General features: G+C 40.0%; 1 protein-coding gene across 1 annotated transcript in view; it reads left to right on the plus strand.

Annotated features, from left to right (window-relative positions):
• The window catches only part of HEPHL1 (hephaestin like 1), an 89,323-nt gene extending 68,486 nt beyond the window's left edge, over positions 1-20,837 (plus strand). Inside the window, exons 13-20 of the mRNA XM_007189809.2 lie at positions 2,737-2,876; positions 6,261-6,401; positions 10,001-10,107; positions 13,123-13,345; positions 14,673-14,812; positions 19,420-19,582; positions 20,031-20,102; positions 20,198-20,837. Coding sequence (XP_007189871.2) covers positions 2,737-2,876; positions 6,261-6,401; positions 10,001-10,107; positions 13,123-13,345; positions 14,673-14,812; positions 19,420-19,582; positions 20,031-20,102; positions 20,198-20,400 — 1,189 coding nt within the window. The 3' untranslated portion in view covers positions 20,401-20,837. The remainder of the gene's footprint in view (positions 1-2,736; positions 2,877-6,260; positions 6,402-10,000; positions 10,108-13,122; positions 13,346-14,672; positions 14,813-19,419; positions 19,583-20,030; positions 20,103-20,197) is intronic.
• The last annotated feature ends 668 nt before the right edge of the window (positions 20,838-21,505 follow it).

The following is a 21,505-nucleotide window of genomic DNA, read 5'->3' on the forward strand; positions in this document are numbered from 1 at the left end:
GCAATTATAGTCCAATAAAGATATATATATATGTAAAAGACTCTCCACCTTGAGCACCCCCCATGAGCGAGGCATTTTACTAGGCCTTTTACAAACCCTATCTGATATGACCCTCGCCACACACTTGACCCATTCCATCAGCTTTCGCCCAGCATTATCATGTGACATCCTAGTGAGATGATAGAGCAAGCGCTTATGTGTTTCTTAATAGGTGTCTGACACAGACACAGCTTTACAGGCCTTAACTTATATGATGCTCACACCAGTCCTGGGAGGTAGATGAATTATCATCACGTCATTTTGCAGAGGAGGGAAGCTGGAAAACAGCAGAGGTGGCTCGAGAGTCTGTGCTTGTCGCCACCACACGTTACTAGGACTCCTGGAAAAATAAAAGTAGAAGAAAAATTCTCTTCTCTTGGAAAGCACACAGTGGTGGGTAGAAGATATACATGCATTTGCTAAATACCTACTGTGTGCTAGGCATTGTGCAAAGTGCTGAGAAGGGCACACAAGGTCCTTTTCATACAGAATTCATGGTCCATGGGGCAGACACTAGAACAAGCACACGGAGTCATGCAGTCACTGTGGGAAGGGAAGCCCCATCTTGGGGGAAAGGTGGGGAGAGGGTAGGTGATCAGGGAAAGCTTCTGGGAAGAAGTAGTCTTTGAGCTGGAACACGAAGAGAGGGTCAGTTGAAGAGGTGGGAAGTGTGCTCTCAGCACAGGAAAGCAGCAAGTGGAGGCCTGGAGGTGTGGAGGACATGTGAAGCTCAAGAGAGTGAACATTTAGAATGGCGTGAGCATAGAGCATGTGGGGGGGCAATGATAGGAAACCAGGTTTGGGAGGTTGGCAGAGGCAGATAGGGAAAGGGTATGAGAGCTAAATTGAGGGGTCTGCCAGTGGGAAGCCTTAAAAAGCTTTTCCACAAGGACCGACCAACATGCTCAAATTTGGCATGTTCCCCAACCTTTTCGGCACCAAGGACCGGTTTCGTGGAAGACAATTTTTCCACGGAAGGGGGAAGGGGGGTGGATGGTTCAGGCAGTAGCGCAAGCGATGGGGAGCGATGGGGAGTGATGGGGAGCGATGCGGAGCAGCAGATGAAGCTTCGCTTGCTCGCCTGCCACTCACCTCCTGCTCTGTGGCCCGGTTCCTAACAGGTCACAGACCAGTACCGTACTGGTCTGTGGCCCAGGGGTTGGGGACCCCTGGAGTAGAGACTAGAGAGAGGAAAGGAGCACTGGGGGCAGAGAACATGGTTAGGAACAATTCCAGTTAATACAGGTAAGTGATTAGATCAGGTAGGTGGCTTAGATTAGAGTGTCGGCAGTTTAACAGTAGGGAAATGGAAGAATATGAGACCCACTATATTTGGAGATAAAGTCAATAGATTTGTTTCTGTCTTCTGTGATGATCTAGCTTGGTGCTAGATAAAATATATAGTTGATCCTCATTATTTGCAGATACCATGTTTGTGAATTTTCCTACTCGCTGAAATTTATCTGTAACCCCCAAATCAATTCTTGTGGTGCTTTTGTGGTCATTTGCAGATATGAATGAAGCAGTAAAAAATGTATGTCACTTGATGTTCACATTCCCAGCAGAGGTCAAACCAAAAATGCATCCTTCTGCCTTCTTGTTTCAGCTCTCCTATGGAAACAAGTGTCCTTTTGGTCATCTATTTAGAGCCACTTTTTTTTTCTTTGTGCTTTTTGTTGGTGATTTAGCTGTTTAAAATGGCTCCCCCAGCTTGGGGCTTAAGTGCTGTCTAGGGTCCCTAAGCACGGGAAGGCTGTAATGTGCCCTTATGGAGGAAATACAGGTGCTAGATAAGCTTCATTCAGGCATGAGTCATAGTACTATTGGCCATGAGTTCAGTATTTATGGATCAGCAATATATATTGCATAAGATGTCTTTAAACAGAAACACACGTCAAACAAGGTTATATATTGATCTGTTGATGAAAATATTGTGACCCGAGGTTCAAAGGAACCTAACCCTGTGTTTCCCCTAGGAACAATGGTTCAGTATTTGTTAATTCAGTGTTTGGGGTGACTCTCTAGAACGTAACTACTGTGAATAACAAGAATCAACTGTATCTATATTTAGGGAATTCCCTGATGGTCCAGTGATTAGGACTCAGCACTCTCACGGTTGGGGTCCAGGTTCAATCCCTGATCAGGGAACTAAGATCCTGCAAGCTGTGCAACGTGGCCAAAATATATGTATATATTTGTATGTATATGCACAATACACAACCCACAGACTTTCTTGAGCTCTTTAAAATGGAAAAGCATAACAAGGTACAGAATGATACATATAAAATCTGGAGGAATGCAGGGTGGTAGAATGTGTGTGTATGTGCATGGGTGAGCATGTGTGTGAGGTTAGTTAGTTCCAAGAAGAGAAGTGCAACCTCAAAGGCCTCTTATGAGTCTCTATCTAAGGCTGGTCAGGGATTGAGCGCCCAGTAGGGCTTTAGAGCAATGGTTCCCAAGAGTGGACCATAGGCCAGTGCCGGACTGCCCACATCTGAGCACCCAGAGATGCTTTCAAATGCAGAATCCTGGTCCCACTCCCCGAGAGCCTGGTGCAAAAAACCAGCTCCCCACGGAGATCCTGATTGCTGCCAGAGTTGGGAAGTACTGCTCCAGTGCACCCCCGAATCATGCAGAAGCACTCAAGGATTTTCCTACCCTCTAACAACTTTAATTCCTGTTGCTTCTGATTTGCAGACATGGAGATATATTTATGAACCACACTGAAAACTGGATTGGCTCTCAGTACAAGAAAGTGGTTTACAGGGAATACACCAGTGGAGAATTTGTGGAGATCAAAGCCCAACCGCCAGGAGAGGAGCACTTGGCACTCCTGGGTATGGCACAGATAGCAGCCGTGCACTGCCAGCACACACACACACACACACACACACACACACACACACACACACACACACAGACACACACACACAGACACACACACAGACACACACACACACAGACACACACACACACACAGACACACACACACAGACACACACAGACACACACACACACACACACACAGACACACACACACACAGACACACACACACAGACACACACACACACAGACACACACACACACACAGACACACAGACACACACACACAGACACACAGACACACAGACACACACACACACACACACACACGTCTGATTAGACTTCTGCCCAAGAAGGGGTGGAAGGAACAGAGTAGCCTGACTGCATTCATCCAAGTATGACAACTTCCTGCTCTCCCACTATCAGGGAGTGTGCTGCGTGCTCAGCTCATACAAACAGTAGCCATAAGAAGACTGCCAGATGACGTGCAAACAGGAATCCATATCATCAGGGCAGTCTAACCAGTACCTGTTGCCCTGAAGTTCCTTTGCCACCCCTCTGCCGAGCCAGGAAATTTTCATCTGAAACAAGTTGTTGCCTCAGAACAGCAGGCAGAGTGTTTGCATAACTTCACCAAGGTTCTCAATCATCTATGCGCGGTGCCTTACCAACACACCATGAAAATCATTCTGACAAAAGAGGAACCCCTTACTTAAGAGGGGGTGCTTGGGGGCTTCCCTGGTGGCGCAGTGGTCGAGAATCTGCCTGCCAATGCAGGGGACACGGGTTCGAGCCCTGGTCTGGGAAGATCCCACATGCCGCGGAGCAACTAGGCCCGTGAGCCACAACTACTGAGCCTGCGCGTCTGGAGCCTGTGCTCTGCAACAAGAGAGGCCGCGATAGTGAGAGGCCCGCGCACCGCGATGAAGAGTGGCCCCCGCCTGCCGCAACTAGAGAAAGCCCTAGCACAGAAACGAAGACCCAACACAGCCATAAATAAATAAATAAATTAAAATAAATAAATAAATAAATAAATCCCATCTTAAAAAAAAAAAAAAAGTGGGGTGCTTGGGTGAATGGCCTAGATTCAGTTCCAGGGGCCCTAACTCCTGGCCTTCTCAGAAACGACTCTGCCTGTCTGATGCCCTGGGCTGCCTGACCTGGAGATCAGATAAGCCCTTCCTGCTAACCTTCCCCACTTTTCTTCACCTGAGCATCACCAAACCTGACTCCATTATGAAGATGCAATCTTAAAGCAGAGGGCTAATCTAGATGACTTTTAGAAATCCGTCTCCATTTTTAAAAGTACAAGGCAACTTATATAAATAGTAAGGCTGTAATGTGTTTCTTATTATTAAAATAAGGCACCACGAGATTACTGGATTCATAAATTATTAAACAGCCCATCCATCTTCACCATCTATTAATATCAGCTCCCAAGCTTGTTCGTCATACCAAATGAGTAATCTCCCATGGGAACATTCCTTCTTTTGAGCCCTGTGTGTGGACAGATCTCTGAAGAAAGGGTGCTGATCTTGCAGAGGGGGCTGGGCCGCCCCCCCCCCCAAGAGCCCCGGTTTGGTTTGCTCAGTAAAATGACACAAACCAGTGACTTCATCAGAGGCAAGCCCAGCAGCACTTCAGCCAGTGGAGGGGGAGGCCCATCTATTCATTTTCTGCAGCTCAGGGAGGGGTCTGCACTCCTGAAGCTGCAAAGGGCGCAGGACAGGCCCACCTCTGGTCATTACTCTTCCCTGTGACCCACCAGGAGGTAAATCAGAAAGCATCTGCTCCCTCTCACCAATACAGCAAGGCATGTGCAATATACGTGGTAATGTATACACAAATAGTGATTTTAATATAAGTATGCACATGCCCCATCTGTAACTCTACCCCAAACTACTGTTTAAAAACATGCCTAGATTTTTCTTTTCTAGCTTTATCATTAAAAGAGTGCTTTTCAGACACTTTCTGATTCATACTAAGTATTTCTTCTGAAGATAATAATAGTCCAACAAATTTTAGATTTATTTAGGCCTTTCATCAGTACAGTTATCCCTTGGTATCCACAGGGGATTTGTTCCAAGACCTCCATGGGTACCAAAATGCTCAAGTCTCTTATATTAAATGGCTTAGTACTGTTGGCCCTCCGTATCCGTGGACTCTGCATCCACTCATACGGACAGCCAACTACGTTTCTCAGAAGAGCAATTAAAAACCATGGTTTGAACCAGTGAAGAATGGATGGATGTGGTCTGACTCTCAACCGTGGGTGTATCTCCCTATGAATGTAGAATGCAAATACATATTGAGAACCACTGGGACTGGGTCTGATGTGCTTCCAAGATGGAAGTCTGTTTCCACCTCTCTCAAGCAATGCCTTGTGAAGACCCCTTTGTGTATGATACTCTGTCAGTGTGGCTGAGAAAACTGTGTTTGTGGCACGTTCTGGGCACCAAGAAGCACCTGTCATGGGTGAGGGTCGTCCCACAATAATGTGGGTGCAGGCCTCTCCAGAGATGTGTGGGCCGATTTCCACTGGCACTCAGGCTGGTTGCTTGTAACAGAAATGTGTACACGTGAGGTGCTGAAGAACACATCTCGTGAAGGTATCCAAATACTGAGAAACAGCATTGGACATTTGGACATGCATTAGTGAAATCACTGTATTGACCATACATCAATACATATGTTTTAATTTTGTTATCTTAGAAATCCCTTTTATACGCATCATTTCATTGCATCCTCACTATTATATCCATTAACCAGATAATGAGCAGTTTTAGGTTTACCAAAGGTTACACACAGGGGGATTACAACTGAAAGTCACCATATCCTACATCATTAGTATGCATGGAATTATATATATAAAATATACATATATTTTAATTAAAAAAATTTTAATTGACATTATATTTTCATAGTCATTTGGATTCCAATCCCTTAATGATAACAAAACGGGCACTTTTTTCTGAGATAAAAACAAACAAACAAAAAAAGTCACCATGTCCTCTGGCTATAGCTTTTCCTGGAGAGTATGTCTCAGCAATATAAAAATTTAAGCATTTATTGAGTATTTACTGTGCTTCAATCCTTACTGTAACCCTCTGCAAAAGGTGTTATTAAACTCATGTTACAGATAAGGAAAATGACTCAGGTCACTTAACTTACTCAAGGTCTCTCTAATAAGTAAGTGAAGGAGGCAGGATTTGAACCCAGGTTGGTCCAATTGCCAAACATGATGTGGTATTTAATGCTACCAATATCTCCCTCTAGAGGAAATACACTAATAACGACGCTAACCTTCGTTTATTTTGTCAAATACTACCTACATGTAAGTTACACCAATGTTGAAAAGAGCAACGACAATGTACACAGGTCTGTGTTTTGCCTTTAGGCCCAATGATTCATGCCGAGGTGGGCGACTCCATCCTGATCATATTTATGAACAAGGCCAATCGGCCCTACTCCATCTCAGCCCACGGAGTGGATGACATGGAGAGTGGGAAGGGACTCCCAGTGCCTGTCACAAAGCCAGGTAACTTACCCCACAGATCTGCTCCATCCTGATGAGTACTGCAGACTCAACTCTTCTCTGATCTTTTCTGAACTCTGAAGGGTTTTGGAGAGCTCATTGTAATGTCAATGTGTTCCAACCATTACCCCAATATGAAATCACCATTCATCCAATGACCAAGTGCTTATGGAGTTCCTAGGGCTCCATTAGGAACCTTAAAGGGTATTAAGACGTAACAGCTAACACATATTCAGTGTTAACCTTGTGCCAGGTTTTACATTTAAAACAAGTTTTTTTTAACTCATTTATCCTTAAAATAACCCAGGGAGGTAGACACTAACATATTTCATTTAACCTGATACCATCAATTGTAATGGCCATCCTTACTTTATCTGTTACTAAAGAAAGAAAAAAAAAAACATGCTGCCAATTAAACTTTAACATGTCACTGATTGAAAGATACATCCTGACATCAGATGTGCTAAACTGTGAAAAATGTGCATCCTGTAATTGATGAAGTATGATAGTTATGCCCATTTAACAGGTGACTGAAGCAAAGAGGAGTAACGAACTTAACCAGGTCAGACGTTAGTAATAGTGGAACTCAGTTTGTTTGACTTCAGGACCTGAGCTCTTAACCACACATTTTGTTCAAGATGCTTAAAATGAGTTTGGAAGAAAAAAAGATGAATCATTTCAGCAAGAGTGCAGATTACGCAAGACGAAATTCTAAGTGGTGAAGAATTTCAAGAATATATCTGAGAGTGTTGATAAAATTTCAGAGAAGGAAAACCCATGAAGACTGATTGTTTAATTAGGAACAAATAGGGAAGGCTTTATAAAGGAGATAGAACTCCAACTGGCTTTTAAAAGATGCATTGAAGGGAGAGAAGAGCTCACAATTTAAGGAGCTTCCATAACATTTACACAGTTAAAGTGTGCTTGTGATAAATGTCAAGAGCCCCTGTGACCTTCAGTTACGAGATTGATAGCAACTATAGGTATTACAGGGGAGTTATATTCCATTTTACCTCTGATTAATACATAATAACATTATAATAATGCTATATAATTGCAATAAAGGTCATATAAATTTTAAAAAATTTAAATAGGTATAAAGAAAAGAAAACAATCTAATGCATCACTAGAAAAAGTTAGCAAGGTATCTATTCAAGGATGGGTTGTGGGAAGGGAAATCGTTATTGGCTACTATTCCAACTTCTGCCACTACCTACTCCCAGTATCAGAAGCTGCTTCAAGAAACTTCTCATGAACATCTAAATGTCTATCTACAGAGAAATAGTCAATTTTGGAATATTCTTAGAATGGACCATTGTACAATCATTAAATGACATTTAAGAAAGTTTTAATAACATGGGAAAGACTTGTTAAGCAAAATACAAGTATAGAAGAAAGACCAGAAGGGAAATAAGCCAAAATGTTAATAATGGTTTTATCTTTGTGGTGGTATTTTAAACAGCAGAGTGATCATCTTTTCTACCTCCTCACATTTTTTATACTTTCTAGGTTTTCTATAATAGATGTGTCTTGCTTTGATAAAGAGGGAAATAGTTTAAAATGGGTCAAAAAAGCTATTAAATATATTTATTTTTGATGGTTGAAAGCAACTCTAAAGGGAGGAAGAAAGGTGCCTATTAGCCATGGGGAGTGGGGAGCTCTGGTAGGGCTGTGGGCAAGCTGGTGTGACCCCTCCCAGGTTGTTGTGCCCTGGTGGTGAGGAGTGGTAAGGGACACAACTCCTCTATGCTGACTGGCCTTCCAAGAGTCCTAGATGTGAGGGTTATGAGAGTAGGGAGAAATATGTTTAGAGCATGGTAAAGGAGAAATTATTATTATTTTTTTTACTGGAACTCAGAGGGATTCAGTCCCCACAAGGGTCTCTAATAAGGCAGAAAGATTTGGAAGAACCCAGAGATTGGATGTAGGAGCAATAAACTAACTTTGTGTGGGAAGTCCAGGCAACTTGGAGAAGGAAGTTTAATCAGGGCATGCATGCGATGAAGAGAGCAAACTAGCATTTTAAGATAAGTAAGCCCCTATCAGTTTTCTCCTCCTCCTCCCCCTCCTTCTTCTTCTTCTCCTTCTCCTTCTCGTTCTTCTTCTTCTTCTTCTTCTTCCTCTCCTTCTTCTTCTTCTTCTTCTCCTTCTTCTCCTTCTTCTCCTTCCTCTCCTTCCTCTTCTTCTTCTTCTCCTCCTCCTCCTCCTCCTACTCCTCTTCCCCCACTTCCTCCTCCTCCTCCCTTTCCCCTCCTCCTTTCCCCCTCTTCCTTCTTCCCCTTCTCTTTCTTCTTCTCCTCCATCTCCTTCCTCTTCCTCTTCTCCTTCTCCTCCTTCCTCCTCTTCTTCTTCTTCCTCTTCTTCTTCTCCTTTTTATTAAATCACTCAACAAACATTTACTTAGCATCCTCTTTTTGTTGAGAGCTGGGCTCCCAGCTGGGGTAGACGATGGATTGTTCCAACTTTAACACCACCCCTGTAGTCACTTGCATTTAGAAAGCTAAATATCAGTTGTTTATCTTGTGATTACCAAGGCATAGGGGCTATAATGAAAATCATGGAAACTAGACCTAAAATTATATTGCTAATCAACTAGTGCATGAGCAAACATGGAGCAAAGTTTCATGTAAGCATTACTTTTGTTTTGCTTTGTGGCTCACATTCAGCTGTAGGTCGCTTGTCCTGATAGGGTGGGGAAGGGACACAGTTCAAAAGGAGATAACAATTTAAATGAGCCTTTTACAATGTGATTATCTTGATAATTCATGAATATATTTATGACTCCTTTGCAAGGCACTGGGTCAGCCCCAGGGGATGTACAGATATGGGGCCTGACAAGAGCGAGTGCATGTATTTGTTATTAGTATACATACAAATTAGCAATTATTGACTGCCTTCAATGTGAGGCACTATTCTAGGTATTTTATTTCATTTAATCCTCACAACAATTAATCCACTTTACAAATAAGGAAACTAAAAGTCAGTGAGATTAAGTTACTTGTCAAGGTTGAGTGAAAACAAGTCATTAAGGTTGAGATTTGAAACTAGGCCTCTCTAATTCTCTCTGGTTCCAACTAGATCTCACCTGCCTGCACATTAGAATCACCTGAGAAGCTTAGGGACTATACTGGTACCCTAGTACCAGATCCCAGATACTCTAATTTCATTGGTTTGGGATGAGGCCTGAGCAGGGAGAGTTTACAAAGCTCCCTGCTGATTCCACAAGAAGCCAAGCCTGAGGCCCACAGTAACTCAAGCATGCTCAAGCATAACTCTTAGGAAAAAGATACATAATTTGAGGAAAAAAAAAAAACCATTGAGGTGTAAAATAAGTCTTCATTTCCTGAATAAACATCAGTTGATAATAGAAAAGGCAAACTAAGATGGAAGGCTATAGTCTGAAATGAAAATCTATCATTTTGAACCTGCAGAAAATCAAGATGTGAATTTAATGGGAACATTTCTAATGAATGGGCAATTCTACTCAGCAATAAACTTTAACCAAAATATACGAAGAATCTGTTTGTATTTCTTCAGGTAAATTGTCTGGAACAGAGGTAACATGAATAAAAATTTTTTCTATTTCTTCTCATTTGTTTCAGGAGAAATAAAAACTTACAGATGGAATGTCCCTAAAAGGTCCGGTCCAGGGCCATCTGACCCAAATTGTATTCCATGGGTTTACTATTCAACAGTAAACTTTGTGAAGGTAAGGTGGAGAGAGCCGCCAAAATGCTCAAAGTGATATGGCTTTAAGCTGACTATTCAAGTTATCACAACTATGGTGGGTATATGTGAAGAGATGTATTGGTTTAGAGCAGGGGTCTCAAACTATGGCCATGACTGTTTGTTTGCATTATTGATGATGAAGTTGAGTAGTTGTGATGGAAATGGTATGGGTCACACAGTAAAAAATACTTGCTATCTGGTGCTTTACAAAAACAAAGTTTGCCAACACTTGATCTAAGGTATAGGGGAAAAAATAAAATCTCAATGTTTCAATTACCAAATTTAGAACTTACAAGGTAGTTTGAAGCAAGAGTGGATATGGAAAATAGATAACCATAAAATAAATATATATTTTAATTTAATTTATACCATGGTTTTTGATGTGTGAAAAAGGGCTCAGGAAAGAAAACACACTCCAAGTAAACTTAGTAACTGAAACTACAAAATATTTGAATGATAAATAGGCTAACTTTACTTAGAAATTAAAGGCAAAGATTCAATATTGAACTTGAGTCAGGTATGTGTATATAAAACAACTAGTCTAGAATTATACTTCATAAATCGAAGTCCAAATTAAGGTCATATCTGTATAAAATGTAAACATTGCCCATTATTTTAAAAAGTGAGGGATTATCTTAGCCTTCATTTTAAATATTAGATGGCTGCATTAATGTCCTTGAGTTGTATTGGAGAGTGCAAGAGTTCAGGAGAAACATACCAGACACTTGAAAAAAAATTACATATTAGAATTATGGGAAACCCACATTTATTTGTTGATTCCTTTGTGCATCCCAACAAATATTTATTGAGCCCTTGTGATGCACAAATGACCCCACCAAGTACTATGAGGGCTGCAAATATTCTTGTCTTGAAGGAACTTATCATCTTCGGGGAAAATAATACGTGTGCACACCCGTAATGATATTACAACTCTGAATCTGGTGAGTTTTATAGGAGTGCAGGGCTATAGAGTAGGCATTGGGAAGAGAGTCTAGGAAGAGAGAACATCATGAGTCAAGATGAAAATAGGGAAGTAGAAGATGTGTTTGGGAAATGTTGAGAGTCCCGTGTGGCTATCATCTAGGGTAGAAAAGGAAAGCAGCAAGGGAGCATAAGCTAGAAAAGTCCACTGGGAGAGCACATGAGGGGCTTCAGGACCTGTCGAGGATTAGTCTTTTATTCAGTGGGACCATCACTGGAAAGTCACTGAAGACCTCTAGATATGGGAGTGATGACATTAATCTGATGGTTGTCAACAGGATGCGCTGGAGGTGCAGAGAGCAGAGACCAGAGAGGAGCCAATTTTTAGTCCAGGGTGAGGTGTTAATATCCTACACTAGAAGGATGGCAGATAGAATGGAAAGGAAGTCACAGAATGGCGAGGCATTGTGAAGGGAAAAGAAATGTAAGATTTGATAGCAAATGAGATGGGATGGAGTGAGGAAGAAGGAGGAAGTAAACATTGAAATCAAGTTTCCTGGACTAAATGACAAGGAATATCATAGTGCTTTTAGCAGAAATAGAGAATTCAGGAGAAGGAAATGGTTTGAGGGAAATACTAAAATTCATTTTAGAAATGCTTAGCAGATTGAATTGTTGCAAGAGTCACATCCAGGTAGAATAGCTAATAGGCAGTTGAAAATGTGGGAGTTTTCCATCAAAAGAAAGCTCAGGGCTGAACAACTCAACATGGAAGTCATCCATGGGCTCATATTAATTCCTAAATCATCCAGCTAACTTTTACCCATAGGACGTGGAATATAAGCATCTGTATATACCTATAAATACAGTATCACTTGGGTTTCACCTCACACCAGTCAAAATGGCCATCATCAAAAAGTCTACAAATAATAAATGCTGGAGAGGGTGTGGAGAAAAGGGAACCCTCCTACACTGTTGGTGGGAATGTGAATTGGTGCAGCCACTATGGAGAACAGTATGGAGGTTCCTTAAAAAACTAAAAATACAGTTACCATATGATCCAGCAATCCCACTACTGGGTATATATCCAGAAAAGATGAAAATTCTAATTCAAAAAGATACATGCACCCCAGTGTTCACAGCAGCACTATTTACAATAGCCAAGGCATGGAAGCAACCAAAATGTCTGTCAACAGATGAATGGATAAAGAAGATGTGGTATACACACACACACACACACACACACACACACACACACAATGGAATATTACTCAGTAATTAAAAAGAATGAAATAACATCATTTGCAGCAACATGGGTGGAACTAGAGGTGATCATACTAAGTGAAGTAAGCCAGAAAGACAAAGACAAATGTCATATGATATCACTTATATGTGGAATCTAAAAAAATGATACAAATGAACATATTTACAAAACAGAAATAGACTCACAGACATAGCAAACAAACTTATGGTTACCAAAGGGGAAAGTGGGGGTGGGGGATAAATTAAGGGTTTGGGATTAACAGATACACACTACATATAAAATAGATAAACAAGGACCTACTGTATAGCACAGAGAACTATATTCAACATCGTGTAATAATCTATAATGGAAAAAATCTGAAAAAGAATATTATATATTTATACATATGTATATATGCATAACTGAATCACTGTGCTGTACACCTGAAACTAACACAACATTGTAAATCAACTACACTTCTATAAAAAAATACAGTCTCACTTGAAAAGCACACAGGAAAATAGAAATAAGCATTTGTTTATTCAACAAATATTTATTTAACACCTTCTATGTTGTAGACACTGAGCTCTGCTCTGGAGACTCAGCTATGAGTGAAGGACACAGCCTCAGCCCTCAAAAAGCTCACTCTTAGCAAATTTTTAGAAATAGTCCTAAATTTTCACAAAGATCACCCTATTATTCAGGATTTCTTAGTACTTATTCCTTGGTCAGTAGTCTTTTGGTATTTTTACAATGACTTTCTTACAAGCAATTAATCAGTGTTATTAAATTATTCAAAGGCTCTTCTAATTCAGTTTATTTTTCTTTCAGGATACCTATAGTGGTTTGATGGGTCCTCTGATTACATGCAGGGAAGGAGTGTTGAATGAAAAGGGAAGAAGAAGCGACATTGACTATGAATTTGTTCTCTTGTTTTTGGTATTTAATGAGAATGAATCCTGGTATCTGGATGACAATATTAAGAAGTATCTTAATAAAGATCCACGAGATTTTAAACCCTCTGATGATTTTGAGGAGAGCAACAAAATGCATGGTATATCAGAGGTTTAAAAAGGACACAAGCTCATAGAAATCTGTGGAAGGTCCCAGCCTCCCTCTTGTTGAGATAAGCTCATAGAAATCTGTGCAAGGTCCCAGCCTCCCTCTCTGAGCCCTTCTTTATTCCCAGGGGCACCTGGACTGAAGAAAGTCCTCTAAAGCTTTCCTTCAGAGGGAACCAGCCAAGCCATTGATTGGCTGCCCGCAAGGTCCAATGAGGTTTTGGACCAACTGTTTAGGGAGCTGTATCTCTGAATGCTGGGATCCCTAAACTATCAGACTGTAAAGTAATTCCTAGGAAATGAATTATCACTTATTGGTATATTTCTATAAGAATACAGGATAACTTCTAGTTGATCAAATTTGAGGGGCTGGTTTAACTGTCTCTGGAACATGAAACACCATCACCAAATTTCTGTTTTAATGTGTCTATGTTATTTAATTCTTTGAAATTTAAGGTACTTCTTTTTTTTAAGTGTAAGAAATGTGTTCTAATTGACATACCTATCCTCTCTCACCGAGATCTACTTTTGGCCAAAAGTGTGCAAAAAGATAGGTCTTGCCCAAGATAACAAAACTAGTTAATTCCTAACATTGATTAGAATATAGTAGCCTGATCTCTGATTCAGCTACTCTTTCCCCTACAATTTTGCCTCCCTCTCCCAAAAGTTTCTTAGTAGGCTCTCTCTTTTTAATGAATGTAACTCATTTGGTTTTGTCATGATGCAAAGAATAAAAAGTTAGTAGAAAGCAGAGGAGTGAAAGTCCTCGCCATGTCAGCCCAGCTTGAGCTTGCTTTGGTAATTGTTAGATCATGGGCTCAGCCCATGTGAAGTTTTCCTTTTTTTGGAGATCCAGCCAGGTTTAGGAACTTGCCCCAAACTAGTTCTCAGAAAGTGAAATATTAAGTAAATACCTTTTCATTGCTTCAGTTTTGATTTATAGAAACTTAATTCTCTGGCTTTTGTCCACTCAACTGTAGAATGGTATAAATCTGGCAACCTCACACATGAGGTGGTAATCCACCCCATAAAGGGAATATGCCTATTTGGCATATACCAACCAACATGTACTGCTACCCAAGAGATAGCTCTGAAAAACAAACTACTATTTCTCTTTTCTGGCTCTCTTTTATAGGGATTTCTTAGTACTCTGAATTTGGGGTCTTAGATGGTGGGGACATTGGCAAGTGTGAGTGAGATCATTACATGTTTACCAGGCAGACAAAAATATTGATGACCTAAAGATCTTCTTGAATCAGTTCTAAAACCAGATTAAGTAATCATCACTAATCAAAGGCTGTTCTCTTTTTACCTTCTTAGCTATTAATGGAAAGATTTTTGGGAATCTCCATGGCCTCATCATGAATGAAAATACAATGACAAACTGGTATCTGTTAGGAATAGGAAGTGAAGTGGACATACACACCATTCATTATCATGCTGAGAGCTTTCTTTTCAAGGTAAGTATAAGAAAAGTGTTTTGGGGAAGACTTACTAACAGATTCAATATATTTCCATGGTGAAATGAGAGTTATTTGGCAATAAGGCTTGTGAGGGGTGTTAGTGAATATTAGAGAATGGAACAGAAAAATATGACTGTGTCCTTCCACTGGTAGATATGTCTTAATATGTATTTTATTATGCTTGTAATTTTAAAAAAAACCTCTGAGCTTCAGATGAGTTTTCTCATCAGTTATATGGGGATAATTCTGACCACTCTGGAGTATCGTATATAAAAGGACCCACAGTATTTTGTCCCTTTTCCTCTTTTTTTTTTTTCTTTTCTCTTTCCTCTTTCCCTTCCCTTTTTCCATTTCTTTTCTATGTGATTAGCCAACAGAATAGTCCTCTCTAGTAAAGGAGATATTTCAAGCTTTGGCTTGGGCCCAAAATTTTACCTTGACTTTTGCCCTAGTGGCCTGGGCTGGACCATGTGTGGCTTTCTGCCTTTCAAGCATCAAGCTGCACCCTATGGGTGGCGCTGGCTGTTCCGAATCACCTGGGGAGCCGTTTAAGAAGCAGATTGCCAGGCCCCACCCCAGACCTGATGAATCAGAATCTCAGGGATAAGGTCCAAATAGTCTGTCATCTCAAGAGCTGTGCAGTCTACAAGGAAGTAGAATAGAAAAGAATAATCACATCTAATCTGCAGGGAAAATCCTCACTGCTCCTTTTCCAATTATACAGGAAGGAACAGCAACTAATGAAACATCTAATATCCTCTCCCCTCTGTATATTCATTCAACACAGTTTAAGATACCAAGTACTAACCTACAATGATTTTAGTTTCACATATTAAATAGCTATGCTGCTTTTCAGAACTTGGCTTTTTCAATCCGCATTTTAAAAATTATATTAAAAATATATAAAATTTAGTAAAATTTATAAAATCACACATTTTACATACATATAAAAATTATTTTATATACATACATAAATATTTTAAATTAAGCTATAATTTACACTGAGTAAAATGCACGCTATTTAGTATACAGTTCTGTTGTGATAAACACATACAGCGGTGTGACCAACACTAATGAAAACACGGAACACCTCCATCAACCCCCTAAAATGTCCCCTTTGCACCCTCTAGAGTCATCTACTTCCCTATGTTTAACCCCTGGCAACCACTGAACTATTTTTTGTCTCCATAGTTTTGCCTTTTCTGAAATGTCATACAAATGAAATCATACAGTCTGTAGCATTATGAATCTGGCTTGTTTCATTTTGTATCGGCATCTGAATTGCATCCACCTTGCTGTAACGGCAGTTTGTTCCACTCGATGTTTGAGCAATATTCCATTGTATGGATGTATTGCAGTTTGTTTATCCGTTCCCCCACTGAGGGACATTTGGGTTGTTTCCAGTTTGGGGTTATTAAAAATAAAGTCATTATAAACCTTTGTGTACATGCTTTTGTGGGAACATAAGTTTTCATTTTCCTTGAGAAAATATCTAGGGGTTGGATTGCTAGGCGATGTGGTAAGTATATGCTTAACTTTATGAAAACTGCCAAACTGTTTTCCACAGAGGCAGTACATTTTGCACGCCTACCAGAAATATACGAGAGTACCACTTGGCCACAACTACATCCACATCAGCACTTGGTATCTTCCATTCTTGCTTTATTTTTTCTTAGCCATCCATTTAAGTATATTCTGGTATCTCGTTTTTTATTTGAATTTTCCTAATGGCTGTGATACTGATTATCTTTTCTACCATCTGCCATCTGTAAATCTTTGGTGAGATGTCCAAATTTTATGCCCATTTTTAAATTGGATTGTTTGTTTCCTTATTGTTGAGTTTGAGGGCTGTATATATTCTGGATACAAATCCTTTCTATCTATATGAGCTGTAAATATTTGCCCCTAGTCTGTGGCTTATCTTTTCATTCCCTTAACATTATCTATCAAAGAGCAGAAATTCTTAATTTTGATATAGTCCAAATTATCATTTTTTTCTTTCATGGATCATGCTTTTGGTGTCATGTCTAAGAAATCTTTGTTTAACTCCAAGTCACAAAGATTTTCTGCTAGAAGTTTTATGGTTTTAGGTTTTATATTTAGGTCTCTGGTCCATCTTAAATTAATTTTTATATGTGGTTCAAGGTTTATTTTTTGCATAGAGACATCCAAGTTTTCTTTTTTTTCTTTCTTTCTTTCTTTCTTTTTTTTTTTTTTTTGACTGCACAATGGCATGTGGGATCTTAGTTCCCCAAGCAGGGATCAAACCCATGCCCCCTGCATTGGAAGCATGGAGTCTTAACCACTGGACCACTAGGGAAGTCCCTAGACATCCAATTCTTCCATCACCTTTCAGCAAAAAGACTATCCTTTCTCCCTCTGTGTCAAAATCATATTGATCATATACATGTGGATTATTTCTGGGCTCTCTGTTCTATTACATTGATTTATATGCCTGTCCTTTCTTAAATGCCACACTGTCTTGATTGCTTTAGTGTAATAAAAAGTCTTGAAATCAGATGGTGATTGTTTGAGCTATTCTAGATCTTTGCCATATAAATTTTAGAATCAGCTTTTAAAATTGTGCTGGGATTTTGATTGAGATTGCATTGAATCTGTACACTGATTTGGGGAGAATTGATATCTTAACAATATTGAGACTTCCAATCCACAAACATGGCATATCTCTCTGTTTATTTAGAACTTCTTTGATTTTTTTCATTTTGTAGTTGTCATCACACAGATCTTGTATATATTTTGTTAGTTTATTACCAATATCATGGGTTTTGGTGATAGTGTAAATAGTATTCTTTATATTTCAATTTCTAATTGTCATGCCAGTATATAGAAATAAAACTGATTTTTGTATAATTGACCTTGTATCCTGCAACTTTGCTGAACAAATTCTAGTAGGTTTTGTAGATTTTCTTTTTGTAGACAGTTTTTTTTGGGGGGGGGGGCAGGGGTTCCTACATGGCAAATCATGTTGTCTGTGAATAGAGATGGTTTTATTTCTTTATTTTCAATCTGTATGCACCACCACCCCCTCCTTTTTGGTGTTATTGCACTAATCAGGATCTCCAGTAAAATGTTGAATATTAGTGGCAAAAGTAGAGATCCCTGCCTTATTCTTAATCTTAGGGGGAAAGCATTCAGTCACTCACCATTGCATATAAAGTGAGCTGTAGGTTTTTGTAGACCCCATTACCAGGTTGAGGAAGTTTCCTTCTATTCTCGGTTTGCTGAGGGTTTTAATCATGAACAGATGTTAAATCCTATTTCTTCTGCATCTATTGCGATGATCATATTTTTCTTTCTTTAGTCTATTGGTGAATTACATTGACTGATTTTCAAATGTTGAACCAGCTTTTCATTCCCCAGTAAACCTTACTTTGTCATGATGCACTATCCTTTTTTATATATTGCTGGATTTAGTTTGCTAGTGTTTTGTTAAGGATTTTTGCATATATGTTCATAAAGAATATCAGTTGTGGCTTTCTTCTCTTGTAAATTATTTGTGTGGTTTTAGAATTGGGCTAATGCTGGCCTCATAAAATGAGTTGGGAGTGTTCTGTCCTCTTCTGTTTTCTGGAAGAGTTCGTTTAGAAATGGTATTATTTTTTTCTCTAAATGTTTGGTAGAATTTGCCAATGAAGCAATCTGGACCTGGAGTTTAATCTGTTGGAAGGTCTTAATACAATTTCAGTTTCTTTAATAGATATAATTTCAGTTTCTTTAACAGATAACCTGAATAGATCTAACCTGAATAGATAATCTATTCAGGTCATCCATTCCTTCTTGAGTGAACTTTGGTAGTTTTCATCTTAAGCAACTTGTCCATACCATCTAAGCTGTAGAATTCATGGACAAAACAGTTGTTCATAACATTCCTTTATTATCCTTTTTAATGTTTATAAAGTCTTAATGATATCTCCTCTTTCATCTCTGATATTTGTAATTTGTGTTTTTTAAATTTTTTCTTGGTCAGTTTGTCTAGAGGTTTGTATTAGTTATCTACTGCTGCATAACACATCACCCCAAAACATAGTGGCCTAAAACAACTCACTCTTATTATCTCACAATTTCTCTGGGTTAGGCTGGAAATAGTTTAGTTAGTTGGTTCTGAATCAGCATCTCTCATCAGGCTACAGTCAAGATGTCAGCTGAAACTACAGTCATCAGGTTTGACTGAGGCTGGATGATCCACTTCCAAGCTCACTCATAGGACTGTTGGCCAGAGGCTTCAGTTCCTCACCATGTGGGTATGACATGGGAGCTGGCTTTCCCCAGAGTGAATGATCCAAGGGGAGAGAGTGAGAGAGAGGGTCTAAGACTCTTGGAAGTAGAATGCCATGACTTCTGCCATATGCTACTGCTTTCAAGGACCAACCCTCAGACAATGCAGGCGGGGACTACAAAGGTTATGAGTATCAGGAGGCAGGGATCCTTGGGGGCCATCACAAGCTGGCTTCCACAGGGTTTAACAATTTTATTGATCTGTTCAAAGAACCAGCTTTTGGTTTCTTTGATTTATCTTTATGATGTTCCTATTCTTGATTTTATTGATTTCTGCTCTTATCTTTATTATTCCCTTCTTTCCGCAGATAGATAAATCTTACCGAGAAGATGTGTATGACCTCTTTCCCGGGACATTCCAAACCATTGAACTGTTTGCGGATCACCCAGGGACATGGTTATTACATTGTCATGTATCTGACCACATCCATGCTGGCATGGAGACAACCTACACAGTCCTTCGAAACATCGGTACTGTTATCTGTCAGTGATGCTGGCTTAGATAGCACCAGGCTTCCTGTAGACCCTGAAAATAGGAGGCATGAGAGCCCCCAAGGAGCTCAGAGTCAAGTAAGAGAGACAGACATTTAACCATAATAGAATATGACATATGCCAAGATAGAGTGCAGAGTACAGGGTTCATTGACAGCAGCAGGAGGCAATGATTAACAGTTTGGAGACATGAGCCAAGGTTCCATAGATGAATCTTAACCGGTGAGCAGAAGCTTGCAATGTGGATGGGGTACGAACAGCATGTGTACTGGCATAAAGTAGCACAGAGAGTATCCAACAAAGACTTACAGATACTGATGGGATAAAGTCTTTGTTGGTGAAATGACATAACTCTTGAAACAACTCATGTCATGAAAAGAATCTACTTCTATTGTTTATAAACCATCAAATTGTCTTCTTTGTCCAGACAACGGGATTCCTTACTCCACCAAGCCTCCTTGTGGAGGAGCGTCCCACCCGGCCACAGCACCCTCTAATGGTATTGATACCCTCCCCCAATCCTGCACGTGAATGGTCAGTATTCACTCCCCAGGGAAAGGCAGAGGCCTGACACCTTACTTTTCTTTTGCACAGAAGAACCTGGCAAGGAGCAGCTCTACTTCTTCGGCAAGAATCTGGGTCCCAGAGGAGCCAAAGCAGCCTTGGTCATCCTTTTCATCATCGGACTCCTCCTTCTGATTGTCACGGTGATTCTCTCCCACACACTGTACTCTGCAAGGAAGCGGGTGGCATATCAGGAAGTCCAGTCCTGTGCGCTCCCCACAGATGCTCTGTGACCTGCTGGTCTTCCTCAGTAGGGAAAATGGACCAGGGTCTCGTTCACCAAGGAAGTCTGACACTGTTTCCTGGATCAGGCTCTGACCCTCTGGAACACATTCAAAGCAATTTGCTTTTATTTATTTATTTTAAAGGGGCTGTGAATAATCCTCAGGATAAAATAGAGAAAAAGAAGAGTGGGCATGACTGAGAAAACTGACCCAGTCTGTTCTGTGAATGAATTCGCTGAAGTGGGAAGACCCTCTGAAAGATATCTTTGTTTTCTGTCTTTCATAATTCTTAGATTAGATAGTGCTTCCTTAACAAACCGTCACATTCTCTAGATGGACAATTTCGGGAAAGAGTTACACTGCCTCAGACATCTAACTGGGATGGCGTTGATTTTTCAACATTGTTATGTAACATGCTTCCCTTAGTGGTTCCAGGAAAAATAACTTTCTGAGGAGTTCATGAAAATGTCTAAATCAGTATCTGCTGATAGAATTTGACCAAATGAAATTTTTGGAGGCTTTAGCCACCTCCCCTGGCCTTTTCCTCTTTCATATAAATAGCTTGTGCACTGTTTGCTACAAAAGGCAGAGTTATATGCATTTTTAAAAAGTCTGCCTATTTTGTGCAAACCTGTAGAGATACTTAAATGTTTACGACTCACTTCATGTTACACATTTTTACAAGATGTTTCTGTGGCAATGTTTGTATTTTCAAAAATCAACTAGAGAATTTGTATTTGTATTTCAGAATGTGGAGGGCTGGAATCTGAAATAGCAGGCTAGTTCTCCCACTGTGAGTCAAGACACTCCCTGAGAGTTTAGTGGGAGCTTCTAAGGGGAGGGGGGGGACTTTGCAGGAGGCAAGTCTGACCTTGAATCTTGAGTCTGATTTTTCATTCAGTTAGGAGGGTCTTTCCCAGTCTCCATCTTTTATGAAATAAAGACAATCTCATCGTGTAAAAAAACACCAGGAAGAATTAGTCGATGCAGCTGACTGGCTGGGAGGAGAAGGGATCTCACAAAATCCTCGAGTCCATGCCTCTTAAAAATATAGCCTCTGATGGGAAGAGGAGAGAAAAAAAAAGGCAAAATTGTCCCGGTGGCAATTTTTTAA

Source organism: Balaenoptera acutorostrata, chromosome 9, assembly GCF_949987535.1.
Source record: "Balaenoptera acutorostrata chromosome 9, mBalAcu1.1, whole genome shotgun sequence".
In the NCBI taxonomy this organism is placed as follows: Eukaryota; Metazoa; Chordata; class Mammalia; order Artiodactyla; family Balaenopteridae; genus Balaenoptera; species Balaenoptera acutorostrata.